Source organism: Schistocerca serialis, chromosome 7 (genome assembly GCF_023864345.2).
Source record: "Schistocerca serialis cubense isolate TAMUIC-IGC-003099 chromosome 7, iqSchSeri2.2, whole genome shotgun sequence".
In the NCBI taxonomy this organism is placed as follows: domain Eukaryota; kingdom Metazoa; phylum Arthropoda; class Insecta; order Orthoptera; family Acrididae; genus Schistocerca; species Schistocerca serialis.
The window spans coordinates 356,716,599-356,732,712 of NC_064644.1; the positions used below are offsets into that span (position 1 = coordinate 356,716,599).

Genomic DNA, 16,114 nt, shown 5'->3' on the forward strand with positions numbered 1-16,114 from the left:
ATGGAGAGCTGCACCAAACCAGTCTCAGGACTGAAGACCACAACATCAATAACTGCAGTAACTCACTCCCCAGAGTGTGGTTCGGGCCATCGTCGACATCGTCACTTACGCCATCAACGGTTTTGTCGGTGTTCTGATGTTCCTCCTTGTTCGTAAGAGAGTAGGACGTCTCGGTGGCAGTCATAATGGTGGAGTCCGTTCGTTCAGGGGCACCTAGGCGAGCCGGCACAGTAGGTACCGGCACGGCCAGAGCCGACGTTTCGGTGTCGTCGTTCTTGTCGTCGCGCAGGTTTTCCGAGGCCTCGATGTATCGGACGGCCTCTGAGCCTCAGGGGAGGTGCGTTGTGTCGGTCCGAGGCCGTACGTCGCCTCTTCTTGCGTCTTTTGGGTGAAAATTGTTTGCATGTCCGTCCCAGAAGACGGTCTTGGAAGAAGGCCTTCGCAGCGAATATAAGTGAAGGTCGTACATATCATCGACCGGGATGAGATCATAAGTCGTCGCTATTGGTAGTGGCGCCGGAGTAGGGTCAATTTGTGAGCTTGACGAGCCGACGAGTCGACCGCGGCGGTATCCGTAGCAACTTGAAAGGTCATCAGTACGTGATCCGACGGACGACGGTCGATGGGAGGAGAAGAGACGCCGATGCGTAAGTGGTCGGTAAAACGGAGGTGCGACAATAGCGGCTGGCAGTTGCGTGATGCGTGGCTAAAGACACTCAGTTCTGAGGTGGTTTTCTTTGGAGCACTCGGAAGAGGTATAGGGTTGGCCGTCGTGTACGATGATCTCGCGGCACCCGCTGATTTGCAGTTGAGATAGAACGTGGCAGCGGAGATTGATGGTGATCTGTCGTACACCGTTAAGAACGTGTAATTTGGAACTGCACCCATAGTTCGGCAGTGTGGCCTTGTATAGTGCCATGGGGGCGGAAGGACGCGATAACGTCTTCCGCCAGGAGCTCGAAACGTAGTTCGAAAGCTCATATGGTGTGCATGCCCAAGTTCTCGTGGTCGACAGTGACCGCATAGACGTTGCCGTCGGCGCGGCAAAAGCGTAGTCCATGTTTGGTGGCACAAATCATTCTTTCACACACCGCGTTGTTGACGAATCTGACGTACACCGTACTGGTTAAGATGGACGAATGGATGGCCAAAATATCGGAAGCTGAGATCTTAGCTAAGTTGCGCAGGAACCGTTCCACTTTTAAGGCCTTTGGTCGGGTGTAGTTGTTGCAGAAGGTGACTCGTAGTGCGGGTTTTCGGAAACGGTTGGTCATGGTTGTAGTAAGCGACGGCCGCTAAAAGTAAACATCAGCAAGGGCGCGCGCTCCGCACGCGGATACAATACAACGTCCGCACTGCACAGCTGCTTAAGCCGGACGGCCAGCTGAGATATCCAAGCATGACTCATGACCCGTCCTCATAGCCTTTCTTCCGGCAGAACCTCATCTCCTACCTTCCATACTTCACAGACGTTCTCCTGCAAAACTTGCTGATTTAGCACTCCTGGAAGAAAGGATACTGCGGAGACATGGCTTAGCCATCGCAAAGACCCCGATTTCGAGTCTCCGTCTGCGAAACAGTTTTAATCTAAGTTTCAGATCTTGGCCAGATCCGAATCGGGGTGTATACTGACCCCTCGGAATGAGATCTTGCCACTGTTAACTAGAATTTAGGTGCTATTACAGCTATGCATGGCAGCTACACGAAACGAAATTTACTATTGGGGAGACACTTGGTCCTACGTGGCGTCAGAGAACCTCTGTGTAACGCTATAAATTTAGAAAAACGGATGGTAGGAAAACTTTATATCAATATACGTTCGCTTCTTTCAGTAAACAAATGCTCCTTGCTTTGATTTTTACCATTTTGAGACCACTGGCAGGACAAAAATCATTAGAGACTGTTTAATTTTTTGCTGTCCTACTTTTCCAATCTTGGGTGGGCCTTTTCATATATATTTACATACTTCATGTTCGTGGCTCTGAGCACTATGGGACTTAACATCTGTGGTCATCAGTCCCCTAGAACTTAGAACTACTTAAACTTAACTAACCCAAGGACACACCGAGCGAGGTGGCGCAGTGGTTAGCACACTGGACTCGCATTCGGGAGGACGACGGTTCAATCCCGCGTCCGACCATCCTGATTTAGGTTTTCCGTGATTTCCCTAAATCGCTCTAAAAGGGCACGGCCGACTTCCTTCCCTGTCCTTCCCTAATCCGATGAGACCGAGACCTCGCTGTTTGGTCTCTTCCCCCAAAAAACCAACCAATCAACCTAAGGACGTCACACACATCCATGCCCGAGGCAGGATTCGAGCCTGCGACCGTAGCGGTCACTTGGTTCCAGACTGACGCGCCTAGAACCGCACGGCCACACCGGCCGGCTTCATGTTCATGTTTTTGTCTGTATCTACTATTTTCCACCTCCACTGCCCATTCCGTCACCGAGGTTAGTATTCGTGAACAAGGGTGCTCATACGACAATTTTAGGTGGGGGGGCGGTAGACCTGGGGGGCCAGTCACATTGATGTGTCAACCGTCTATGTTCGACGTCAGGCGGCAGCACTAGTAGAAGTAAATAAAGCATGTCAGGCAGTTGCGGAAAACAGTGCAATATATGTCGCAATGCGAGGCATGCTTGACACCCAAAAGGGCACAAACATTATGCTTCGGGCCGTGGCTGGAAGCATTTCCGGAAGCACTAAGTCTGTAAACTGTTCCCATGCTGCCGTGGTTAAAGTATACTGTGCATGGTAAATCGCGCTATCCAAAACCGGCGCCAAGGCAACAGCGGTGGACCTCGGGCTGTAGGGGTGAAAGACGGCAATTAGACGTGCAACTGTTGGGAAACTGACCCCTGAGATGAACCAAAAGTGTCTCCTCAAGGACCGTTCAGCAAACGTTGCTGCATATGGGCTACTGCAGTACGTGCCAGCTTCACGCTCCCTCGCCGACTGTTGTATATCGGCAACGAAGGATGGAATTTGCAACAGGGGGCCTTTTCAGATGAATCACGTTTCTTGCTCAGTCGGGCAGATTGTCGTTGTTTTGTTGACGTGAAACGTCTGAGAGCAAACGTCTGAAAGCAGGAACGCGTTATCGTCTGGAACACATTTCCGTGGGACTCCCAGGTTGACCTCGCCATTCTGGAAGTCACGCATGTTAAGTATTGTGCACTGCATGGGAAAGGCAGAGTTCGGCATGAAGAAATAGTACTTGCTGGGAGAGTCTGTTGTTCTACTCGCCTTTAAGGGCTCGCTGTGCGCTCGGAACCGGAATGTGCGACGTGATGCGATCGATCGGCATGTCAGAGACATTAAACAACACATGTCCACAAAGCTTCATCGGATTTTCACTTGTGAATTTGCGACTGATCGGAATTTGAAAGAATAACTGCTTTCGTATTTTTGTTCTTCATTGTTAATTGCCTTCAGTAACAACAAAAGTTTCTTCTACGGATTCTCGATTATTCATGTTTCACTTCCATACAATACTTGCTTCCAGACATACATTTCCATATTGCTGTCTAATACCAGCTGAGATCTTTTAAAAAAGAAAATTTCTCTTGCCTGTTTCAATACATTTCTGATATCTTCTTTGCTTTACGTTTGCCACGTAATATAGCTTCCTAGATATAAGAACTCATCTACTTGTTACACTGCTAATCAGGCTGTAACTGGTATAAGTGCACATATATTTATATGTGGTACCTTAATATGTAAACACATCAGTGCGTTGGTTGTCTTATCTCTGCTTCGAACTGTCTCCCCACAGATGTAACTGCATCACTACAAGGACTATCCCTGTCAGTATAGACTATTGTTTTGCGCTCACGCATTCACACTTCAGCCCGTGACCTGCTGCCCAGGGGAAAATAAATATCAATGGCATGTTCTTGGCACATGTGCTTGGAGGTCCTACCCCACTTAAAAGCATACGAATCGTATTAACTGTAATTATCAGTCTTCAAGAAAAATACTGATGTAATGTTGTTCAGTACACCGTCCTCAGTCACCAACAGATATATCTGGACTCATACCCTTTCACCCTGTGTAGGGTGTACCAAAAAGGGCTTTTCAACTTTAGAAACACATATTGCTTTATTTATTTAACCTACATGGATTTTGGGTCATTTTAAAGAAAAATGCATCGACTTTTTTACCATATTCCTAATCAGGTTAAAAGTGACTTCTGTTGATTATGTGACACACATCCCATCTGATATCGATTTTTTTTACCAAACTCGCTACAGTGTGTCGGGTATAACTTACGCAATGTGAAATAGATTCTAACTCTGAGTTCTGATAGAGAAGCTGGTAACGTTGGAACAAACAATGTATCGCTGACGATTCCCCAAACGAAAACGTCAAGAGGTGTCAGGCCCAGTAAATGTCGGGACAATGCAATTGGCACGCCTCAGTCCATCTACATACGTGGAAAATGGACGTTTAGAATATCGCAGATGCCTTACCAAACTCTCAAACCCTGATCTGCCTTCCTTCAAGATGGAGAAGATGACACTAAGTCTGCTTGTCTTATGAATAAATTTGTACGAATTTTCAAAGCTGTAAATTCCTTTTTGATACATGATATATTTTCTATTTTAGTTGTTCACATGCACCCATCCCAGCAACTGAGCTCGTTACACAGCCCGGTTGCCGGACAGGGTTTGAGGGAGGGGGAGGATAGATCCCTTGTCGGAGTAACGAGGGGGTCCATATGCCAGCCAGGCGATTTTCCACATGCACCAGGCTGTTAAAAAGTCCCACCTCAGTTACACGAATCACAGACACTTTGAAACATAACATTTCACCAGTCTATGTGCAGTAGCGATACACCTGGTACCTCAGGCATATTGGTGAGGAAGAAACACAACTAAAAATTCGTGGCTCCCTTCCTTGAGGTGTCAGAAATCCTAGGCAAGCTGCCACCAAGATATGTCCGATGTTTTATAGTTACACAGATGATGCAGGTAGTTAGAACTGTTAGGATACTGGTACTGTTGTACGCATTTTGAGAGAGGCCTTCACCCCTTTCGTATCTCGTTTTAAAGAGTGGGTGGACATTTCATTTATCTGCGGCAATAGCCACTTCGTCTTTGTACTGAGCGAGACTTACTTTCTCTATTGGAAAATAGATATAGGCTTTCCAAAGTTGAATAATGAAAATGCTGGGTTAGTTCCTTTGCAGAGGACACTGGCGTTTGCCTTTCCCAACCCAGCCAAATTCGCGCTTCGTCTCTAGAGATCTTTTTGGTGGCGGTACAGTAAGTAACAATTTTCCTGAAACTTGCTGGAAGATCGAAACTCTGTGCCGGACCGAGAATCGAACCTGGGACCGTTGCCTTTCGCGGGCAAGTACTCTACTTCCCCCGGCAAATCTAAATTGTGTACTGGACCGAGCTTCGAACTCAAAACCTTTGCCTTTTCCGGGAAAATGCTCTAGATCTCCGAGGTGGTAGGTAAGTATGTCTTTGGAATAACTTTTCCTTCAGGAGTGCTAGTACTACAAGTTTCTCACGAGAGCGCCTGTGAAGTTTAGAAGGTAGGAGATGAGGTACTGGCGGAAGTAAAGCAGTGAGGACGGATCAATGAGTCATGCTTGCGTAGCTCTGTCAGTAGAGAACTTGCCAAAGAAAAGCGAAGGTTCCGAATTCGAATCTCGGTCCGGCACACAGTTTTGATCCTCCAGGAAGTTTTATAACATCGAACACTTCGATTCAGAGTGAAAATTTCGTTCTGAAACAAACATCTTTTCTTTCTAAGTCGATCTTTCTTCGTCAGCACCAGTTGCGGTGGCTCTGCAGAATATCCGCGAACAATGCATATTTTCTTTGGACCCAATAACCTGATAACCATGTAGCTTTCCGTGGTTTAGCTAAATTACAGTTTCCTACAGTTTTCATACATGGTAGAAACTCCACGAATGGGATACAGAATGTCCATATGAAGGAAAATATAAAACTATATTCATACGTCAATGAGTAAAAATATCAAAGTAGCAGTCGAATTTTAAATTATGTAAGTGTAAAACATATTCAGAAAAATAATAATTGTATTTAATTTTTGAGTTGTACTATACAGTATTTACGAATATAAGAGATTAATGCTAGCTTCCACAATACCACAGTTCGCAAAATTTTTGTTCCAGGCAAATGTGTATCGTTTCTCTATTTCCTGGGCTCGAATTTTACCAAACGGTGATACAGATGTAATTAACCAGGCAGGTCTGGACTACTACAACAATCTCATCAATCTGCTGCTGGAAAATGGGGTCCAGCCACTGGTGAGTAGTCCAGCTTCAACACAGCAATAATACCGCGTAGTAATTAGTTGTCATACATATTATGTACACTTTGTACCTGCTATACGTCCGTCATCTCTGCTGTTAGAAACGAACATTTGCGTGCCGTAATTATTATGCTGATACAAAATATACCCATGGGTGTGATACTCCAGTGTCACCATCGAGCTGTAAAGTTGGTGAAGTCCCGTGCGATGAGCTACACAACTGAATATTCCTCCAGATTTTTCTTGAGTAATAAATAACTGATTTGTAATATTGCTGTGCCAGAGGTTCGAGGTATTCTAAAACTATCATTGACAATAGTTTCAAGAAATTAACGTTAAAAACTTTATTTCACGCTCACGCGAGTTCAAGAAAATTAAGAATGTTGTATTTTCAATCAAGCCCTTCTTGGTCACGTTGAATTTTTGATAGCAAGCAAACAATCTTAGTGGGAGCCTTACGTATCATTTACCAACAGTACTGGACGAAGATGGTTGACAACTTTTTAATTATTTACATTATTCTTGGAAGTTGCAGCACAATTTTCGGATAGATATTTCTTCTGAACTATACACCTAAATAACACGCATTTCACTGCCATAAAAGCACAGCTTCAGTTCAACAGACAGTAATAAAAACATATGTTTTACCAATATTTCTTTTGTAGGCTTCAAAAGCAGCTGACATGGGGACTGTCCAGCTTTGCTTGACTAGCACTGAAAATATCGATACATTCGTTGGCCACATAGGAAGGTCCACCGTATTAACAACTTGAACGATTACCTGAGGGAGAAGATTTGTGCCCGGTACGTTTCTTTTGCAGGTGACGATGTACCACTGGGATCTTCCCCAAGCACTGCAGTACATTGGCGGCTGGCCGAACCCCATTTTGGCAGACTATTTCGTCGAGTACGCTCGGGTTCTCTTCGAGAACTTTGGCGATAGGGTGAGTCTTACAAAACGAAACTGTCAGATAACTGTTTCATCCATTGTGGTATCCCTTTTGAGGGTAGCGAGTGCTAGTCTAAATGACAATATACAGTTTCAAAATTTTACATTAAGAACTTTGTTTTGCGGTGATTTCACCATTATTATCAAGTGAAGTCTATCTTTCGTATGATCACTCTTAATGGAAATCATTGATGAATTTTTATAGCAGAATGCCATCTAGCACCTGACGAGGGTGTTGACGCTGAAAGAGTAGTGGAAACAAAGCGTGCTTATGGTACGTTCCTGAAATTATTTACCAATTCTTGCAGCCCAGACTGTACAACTACCCACCCAGTCAAGTTCAGTCTAACTTTAAGTTAGATAACTAATTGAAACGTTTCTTCAAGGTGACTTTGTTTTCAGATAATGTGAATATAAGATTTCATAGTGAAATTTACTGAAGGAGTCTGCATTCTCATGTACAGAACTCTTGTGACTGATGCAGAATGCCGGCCGAAGTGGTCGTGCGGTTAAAGGCGCTGCAGTCTGGAACCGCAAGACCGCTACGGTCGCAGGTTCGAATCCTGCCTCGGGCATGTCCTTAGGTTAGTTGGATTTAACTAGTTCTAAGTTCTAGGGGACTAATGACCTCAGCAGTTGAGTCCCATAGTGCTCAGAGCCATTTGAGCCACTGATGCAGAATCAGTAACACTCAAAACAGGAAACTGAAAATCAGTCTCTTGAAAACGCTCAGTGTTGTGGTTTCAGAGCATTCTCACGTAAACATCTTTGTTTTGATATAGCGAACATGGGAGAAAACTCGGTAATGGCCAAAAGTGGCATTGCGAAAGGTTACAGGAAAAGCCCTTCCGTGTGAATATGTTCTAAGATGGTACCATAGACCTATTGGTTAGAGTTGTTCTGGGAATAATTGGACAGACGCTATGCTCATTGCCACTCGATTTCACAGAACAAAGTTAATTCAGAAATGAAACCTGTCACGGCCTCTGGAGTACCATAGCGAAATCGAAATAAAGACAACGAAGCTGGGTGCAGAACAGAGTAAATTCTCTTACAAAAATGTCCAAAATCAAAATTCTTCTTTCCGTCTCTCTCCAGATGAGGGGCCAAATGATTATAGTCGCATTTTTATGTCTGCTGAAGAGCAGTAGGCGTGATGTACTTAACAGCTAACATAATTTGCAGAAAATTCAGACTACCGTTTGATTATATACAACGCGAACCGACAGCAAAACTGTATTACACATCGGATTTATGCGCAATTCGATAAAGGAAAAGCAATATGTAAGTTCAACGTCCATTTGGCCTCTAGGTTTAGACAGATAACACGGGTTCGTCCGAAAAAGGGCTTGAGTGCTTGACGTAATGCATGGAAAATAAACAGAGGGGCTCTTCTAGTACACAACTTAATCTTTTTAGGCACGAAATAGTTGACAAATGATACGTAACGAGTTTTATAGTATACGATTCATTAACGCGACCAAGCATAATGGAATTGTAGCTGTACATTTTGTCAAGCCAACAGATTAAAATGGCATAATTCGTGACAAAAGTACTTAAATCGACGGGTAAAACTCTTGGAAGGACAGGAGGGCTGCACAAAAGCAGTGAAGATGCTCATAATGAGTTGAATGTACATGCTATTAACGATGCTATTAAGCAGTGGAACAATAGCTGAACACAGAGATGGACGAGAAATAAAAAAAAAATTTAAAAAATAAGTGATGGCGTAGTAGAAGAAATCACGAACTACAATGCAAAAGCAGTCAGACACATAACACGACCTAGGACACAGTGGACATAAAGTCTGGAAGTCAGAGCTAGGAGATACGAATGCCTTGTATACAATTTTGACCACAATACAGTGAGAGGCTACTTTTTAAATTGCATGCGAACAGATTGCAAACATTTGAAAGTCACATAAATTGCTCTGTTTCCGCATTACGACGACTGTACTGTACTGTTTGCCTCCCCACCCCCCCCCACCCCCCCCTACCTCCAACATGCCTTATATAATCTGCGCAGCTAACGCTGCCACCTGTTGTCTGAGAGCGGTTATTGCACGTTGACGTCGCAAAAAGCGGTGGTCACGTTAAAGTGATAGGACCACGTAGTTCAGTAGTTCCTACACGATGACGAGGAATCAGGTTTTTTTTTTCCTTTACTGAATTTCGATTCCCCCCGAAGGGGGCGGGCTGGCAGCAGCTTATTACGCTGATCTGCAGCCTACAGACTTTTTAAAACGTAAGAAGAAGGTAAGAATCAATAAAGCAGGCGATAAAACGGTGTAAAACGGCGGAAAATTGTTGAAAGTTAAAACATAAAGGGAAGGGTTGGCAAAGCGAATAAAATACTCAGGAAGCAGACAGGTAATATAATAGACAGACAAGTAAGAAAAATGGCGACAGTCTGGTTTCTGTTCGCAAGAGATATAAAAGTCACACCCAGCGACAGTATGATGTCCGTTCGCAACACTTCGAAAAAGACACACAGCACTGAGCACTCACAGTAAACACTGCACCAAAATGTCGGCACAAAGAGGACACACCATAGCCAAGGGCAGATGGGGGAGAGGAGGGGGGGTGGACCTGGACGGAGGGGACTCATAAGGGGGGGGGGGGGCAGGGGCAGGGCAGACGCGAGAGGGAATGGGAAAAGGCAGAGGAGGGAAGTGCAAAAGGACTCCGGGGCGAGATGGGGGCGCGGTATCAGGCGACAATGTTTCCTATCAAACGATAAAGTTCGTAATGAAGTAACGGGCTTCGGAACAATAACTGAAGTCATACATGGTGTCCAGCAAAGTAGTCCCTAATTTCTAAAATTAAATATCTCGAAAACTAAGATCAATAGAGGAGCGTAACAGACGATACGTTTATTGTGAAAGCTGCAGGAATTTTATACAGAACTTATACTGAAGTTCCGAAATAGTTCGAAAAGTTACTAACAGATGGCGCTGTAATCGCAATACGTAGTGCCCATAAATAGTGCGCGCAGCTAAGAGAGATCAGTTCCACTGTTCAAACATGAAAGCAGTTTAGTGTACCGAAGCAAGAGGTTGAACTCGTGTATTCCATTGAACAATGTGTTTACTGTGCGGAAACAAGGCGCAGTTTGTAAACATGATTTAATGTTCCAAAAGCGCCCAATGCGGAAACCATTCACGAGCTCCTCGCCAAATTCCAACGGACAGACAGCGTGGCTGATTTTCTAGCGAGGAATGTTGGCTCTGGGCAAACCGTAGCTCCCCTGAAAATGTTGCCACGGTTTCTGGAATCATTCAGCAAATTCCAGTGCAATCCATCCGAAGAATAAACAGGAGCAGAGACTAGGTTGAAGCTTTCGAGAACGCAGAAAATACTAAGACAGGGCGTACACATATTCCTAATCAAAATTCAAAGCCACCAGTGCATACCTATTCCAGACGTGCAACAGTGGGTTGACTTTGAGAACCAGGTATTCATATTGACTTATAATGAAGGATTTGATCTTAGTTTCATCTGGTTGGCAGATGAATCATAGTGCCACCTGAATGGGGTCGTGAATAAAAAAAAAAAAAAAAAAAAAAAAAAAAAACCTGGCGATTTTGGAGTTCCCAAAATCTCCATTTGTGTGAAGCGAAACCATGGCATTCTCCCAAGGTTACTGGTACCATTGCGGTAGGCAGCAGAGGTATTACTGGCTCCTCCTTCATGCGAGAGACGATCACTAGTGAACAATACGTTTTAATTTTGTAAAAATTTGTCACCACGTATCTAGCGTTGTAGGAAGATGCAAGTTGGGGTGGGTCACATCGCCCTGAACAGCTGTCTTGCTTTCTTGATAAATACATCGGGAATAGAGTCATTGCGTTGAATCATTGCAAATCTACTGCACAGGGATGTCCTGACCTACACATTCGCCTAATCTAACTCCTCATCAGTACTTTTTGTGGGCGAATTGAAAGACACTGTCTACCGAAACCACGAGCTTGAATCGGCAATCCGTGTGGTATTTGATTCTATTTCCGTTGAGACTCTATACTATTTGATGGCAAATTGCATTATTCTCTTGTGCCCCCTCCGTGTTGCGATTGGTGGACATTTCACAAGGATTATGATGTTACTGCAAAGATTGCTTGCAGAGGACGAGTTTAATCATGCACGCTGATACTGTTCGAGCTACACAGCGTACAGCGTCCTCCATTAGTAGCTTTCCGAAATAATCCGAAACTTCTACATAGCTTCTTTATAAAAGGGTTTTATCATTTACAGTAAACATACCTTTTGTTGGGCCCGTCTATCAATCTGAGTTTTTGATATATTTAATTTTAAAATCAGAAACTCCTTCACTGCACACCCAGAACAACTTTATGGATTACAAAGGTCAATTAATGATCACATGCTTCTTTATTAAAATTGATTTCCGATTTCGACTTTGCAATTCGATCTAAAATTAAGGAAAAAATAAACGAAAACACATAAATAGTTTTAAAAAGCACGAAAAGGGAGTTATTAAAGGTGCGAATAAAGTGAACAAATAACCTAATGATAATAGCAGCGAGACGTAGGGGTGCGGTTAGTCCAAATGGTTCAAATGGCTCTGAGCGCTATGGGACTTAACTTCTGAGTTCATCAGTCCCCTAGAACTTAGAACTACTTAAATCTAACTAACGCAAGGAAATTACACACATCCATGACCGAGGCAGTATTCGAACCTGCGACCGTAGCGGTCACACGGTTATAGACGGTAGCGCCTAGAACGTCCGGTTAGTACACAGAAGAAAAAGCTCATAGAATGCATGTTGATCGACGAGATGAAATTCTACAATGGCCGGCGCATTGCACAGATTGGATCGTTTAGTCTATGGTAAGCCACGGAAAGATATGATATTCTACTATGGTTGGTAGCATATCGTCTGTAGTTCAGAACTTTTCGTCTACTTCAAGGTTAATAGTTCGGAAGAACCTCTGACATAGCCGACAAAATCTGTTGTAAAACAATGGAAATACCGGCCGAAGTGGCCGTGCGGTTAAAGGCGCTGCAGTCTGGAACCGCAAGACCGCTACGGTCGCAGGTTGGAATCCTGCCTCGGGCATGGTTGTTTGTGATGTCCTTAGGTTAGTTAGGTTTAACTAGTTCTAAGTTCTAGGGGACTGATGACCTCAGCAGTTGAGTCCCATAGTGCTCAGAGCCATTTGAAACCATTTGAAAACAATGGAACATGTTTTATGTTAGTATATTATGAACATATTGGAAAACGAGAATCTCCTCAATAGGAGCAACGTTGATACAGCAAACCGAGGTCTTACGAAACCAAGCTCCATCTCTTCATCCATGGAATCTACGGCGTTGTGAATAATGGCGTCCAGGTTGAAAGCAAGTTTCTTCATTTCCGAAAGCTGTTCGATAAAATTCTGCAATATTTATTAGAGTGTAAAATACAAGGTTACGTTGTACTGAACTGTCTTTGTGACCGGCTTGATAACATCCTAGAAGGAGGCCTCAGAACATCTTTCTTAACAGGACGTTATCGGCTAAAGCAAAATTACCTGTAGGTGGACCTGAAGAGATTCCCACGTAAACGTTTAGATTTAATAAGTGCATTAAATCTACTGAAATAAAATCAATATACCAATGGGGAAGAAATCAGTGAAAAACTCCGGAAGGCCCAACGGTGTCATCCTCAGACCACAGGCGTCACGGGATGCGGATATGCAGGGGCATGTGGTCAGCACACCGCTCTGCCGGCCGTATGTCAGTTTACAAGACCGGAGTCGTTCCTTCTGAATCAGGCAGCTCCTCAGTTTGCCTCATGAGGGCTGAGTGCACCCCACTTGCCAATAGTTCTCGGCAGACTGGATGGTCACCCATCCAAGTGATAGCCCAGCCCGACAAGGCTTAACTTTGGTCATCTGACGGGAGCCAGTGTTATCACTGCGGCAATGTCGTTGGCAAGAAATCAGTGAAGAAGACATAAAACGAAACCGTTCAGATGTGCTGAACCTATAGTGTAAGAAACATGTAGTGACAAAAGAAGCTAACCCAAGGCTGAACAGGAACCGAGATTCTCTCATATCACAAGCATTCACCAAACTAATGTTCGATTAAAACTACAGCACGTACACTTGATCCTGATTTTTTAAAATGAAATTTGTTTACACAGAATAAACTTTACTATAGCAGATAAGTGTAATTGGCCGCACTACATTTTTCCGTGAAGAGATTAAAATATACTTCCGTCTCACCCATTTCTTAAGTAAAGTAATGCTGTCTGGTGCTGTCTACATGAACAAAATGTTCGTTTAAGACATCACTGTCATCTAAGGCGTACACATGTTAAAATAATGTTCTGCAGTATTTTTTAAAGATTTAAAACCACGTACTTCCACGTACACAGCGAAAAGAAAAGATTGTACAGCTGGAAAGAGGACGTCGATTTTAATCCAATGACAGCGTATGCCACCTGGGGGGTAGTAGATGTACTGATAATGGTTTCATCGTCATTTGGCCTCAAACACCGTAGTGGCATAGCAACCAGTACGCCATCTGTGTATACCCTTTAATAGGCCAGAAGGCTCAGAGTGTTGTAACGTGTGAAGCAAACAGGCGACCACGCCACGAAGACGCACTCGTTCTTCCTACAGGCAATTGAACGAAATTGGAAGGGTAAAAATTGTGCTGTTCCGAGTTTAGGGATGGTAATTTGAGTATTGCCGTACAAGCTGGCCTTGCTGCTACAGACGTACAACGATGTTGGTATCAGTGTTCGCGCAAAATTCTCACACCCCTAGACGAGATTGTGCAGGGCGTGCAGAAACTTCCCTGCCCAGCACAGGGCCCGGGCAGGCCGGAGTAGCCGTGCGGTTCTAGGCACTACAGTCTGGAGCCGAGCGACCGCTACGGTCGCAGGTTCTAATCCTGCCTCGGGCATGGATGTGTGTGATGTCCTTAGGTTAGTTAGGTTTAATTAGTTCTAAGTTCTAGGCGACTGATGTCCTCAGAAATTAAGTCGCATAGTGCTCAGAGCCATTTGAACCATTTGAACGGGGCCCGCTCTTGTCTCCAATCGAGCAAGTGTGGGATACGATGGGCGTCTCACAGAACTACGATAACAAGTCGATCAGGTGTGACATAATGTATCAATAATCTCGACCTGCACGATCGACTGGATGCCAGAGTCAGCTCGTGCATTCCCACCCATGGAGGCTATACCACGTACCAATACGGGTGTTTCAACTAGGGTCGATACCTAGTACCTCAGTGCCTCTCGTGCCACTGATTTGCGTGTGTAATCATTTCATCTACTCCATATGCACTGTTACAATAATAAATCTTGAGTGAACTGGAAACTTCTAAAAAGGCGAATTGCTTTTCTTCTGGCAGTTTAACTTCGACGGAAATGTGGGTATTTGGAGAATATTGAAAAAAATGCAACGTATTGTAAATAGCAATAGCAAACATGGGTATCTGAAAAATATCGGTAAAAATATGCAACACATTTTAAATAACATTGGTAAGTGGTCATATGATCCGGCTGTCTGTCCCATCTTAGTGCATTTAGTTGTGCTTCAAAAGTATCACTTGTCGCAGAGTAATAATAATGTGTGGTTCAATGGTCGGGCGTAACGTTTTTCAGTTGTACGCCACTTCAACGAGTTGTGTGTCTCTACGCCATTCCGCCAGGTGTGGCCGAGCGGTTCTAGGCGCTTCAGTCTGTAACGCGTGACCTCTGCGGTCGCAGGTTCGAATCCTGCCTCGGGCATGGATGTGTGTGATGCCCATATGTTAGTTACGTTTAAGTAGTTCTAAGTTCTAGGGGACTGATGACATCAGATGTTAAGTCCCATAGTGGTGAAAGGCATTTGAACCACTTTTTACGCCATTTATCGAACCGAGGAGAGGGGCTCTAGAGCTTAAGTGGATTCCGAAACACACGCCATAGCTGGTGACTCCTCTTATTGCTGAGAGCTAAATTAAACGCAGAATGAAAATTTCCGTTATGTGGTCAGGCTACGAACCCGCGACCTCTCGCTTTCCTGACACGCTCTCTATTGCTGTACGACCAGGAACAATTGTATTAGGGTAAGCCACTGTCGTTCGCTGCCGACTCCTCCCCCCCCCCCCCCCCGTCCACTTCCCCACAGAGATGCTAAAGATGCTACTCCTACATACACGTGGAAAAATCTCTAGCAGCAGTGTTCAGAAATCACACGTGGAAACACCAGTGACATTGACAGAGATAGCGTAAAGATTAAGGTGACTACTGACGCTAAGCGAGAAATCCGCGCTCAAAGCCGGGTGTGTCATAAATTTCTAATTGTCACGAGATAATCCTCATGTTTACGCCTGACACTGAAGCTGTGACTTATCGTGCAGGTGAAGTTCTGGATAACTTTCAACGAGCCTGCTGTGTTCGTGAGTGGCTACGCCAGCCAGGGAGGGCAGGCCCCCAGCCAACCTGCTCCAGGTATCGGCGATTACCTGTCGGCCCACACGGTCATCAAGGCGCATGCACGCGTCTACCACCTGTACCAAGAGCAATACAAGGCCACGCAGCAAGGTAAGTTCTGCAGGAGAGACTACACTGATGGCCATAGAAGTTGCAACACTGCATTTCTTCTTATTGTGGGTGGACAGTAGAGTACGTGTTATCACCAGACGACCATAACTATGGGTTCTTTGATTGGTCTGGGAGATGGGTCATCCGAACTACGAGGGTTGTCCAGAAAGAAAGTTCCAATCGGTCGCTAAATGGAAGCCACAGTTGAAATTAGAAACATCTTATTTGCAAGAGTTAGCTACACTTTCTAGCTACTTCTCCACATAGTCGCCGCTACGACTTAGACATCTGTCGGAGCGTTTTACCAAATTTCCTACACCATCGTCATAGAAGG

At 44.5% G+C, this 16,114-nt stretch overlaps 1 protein-coding gene across 1 annotated transcript in view; it reads left to right on the top strand.

Annotated features, from left to right (window-relative positions):
- LOC126413085 (lactase/phlorizin hydrolase-like) overlaps positions 1–16,114 on the top strand; it is a 202,511-nt gene that overhangs the window by 19,796 nt on the left and 166,601 nt on the right. The window contains exons 3-5 of the mRNA XM_050082981.1: positions 6,153–6,287; positions 7,114–7,236; positions 15,597–15,780. Of these exons, the coding sequence (XP_049938938.1) occupies positions 6,153–6,287; positions 7,114–7,236; positions 15,597–15,780 (442 nt within the window). The remainder of the gene's footprint in view (positions 1–6,152; positions 6,288–7,113; positions 7,237–15,596; positions 15,781–16,114) is intronic.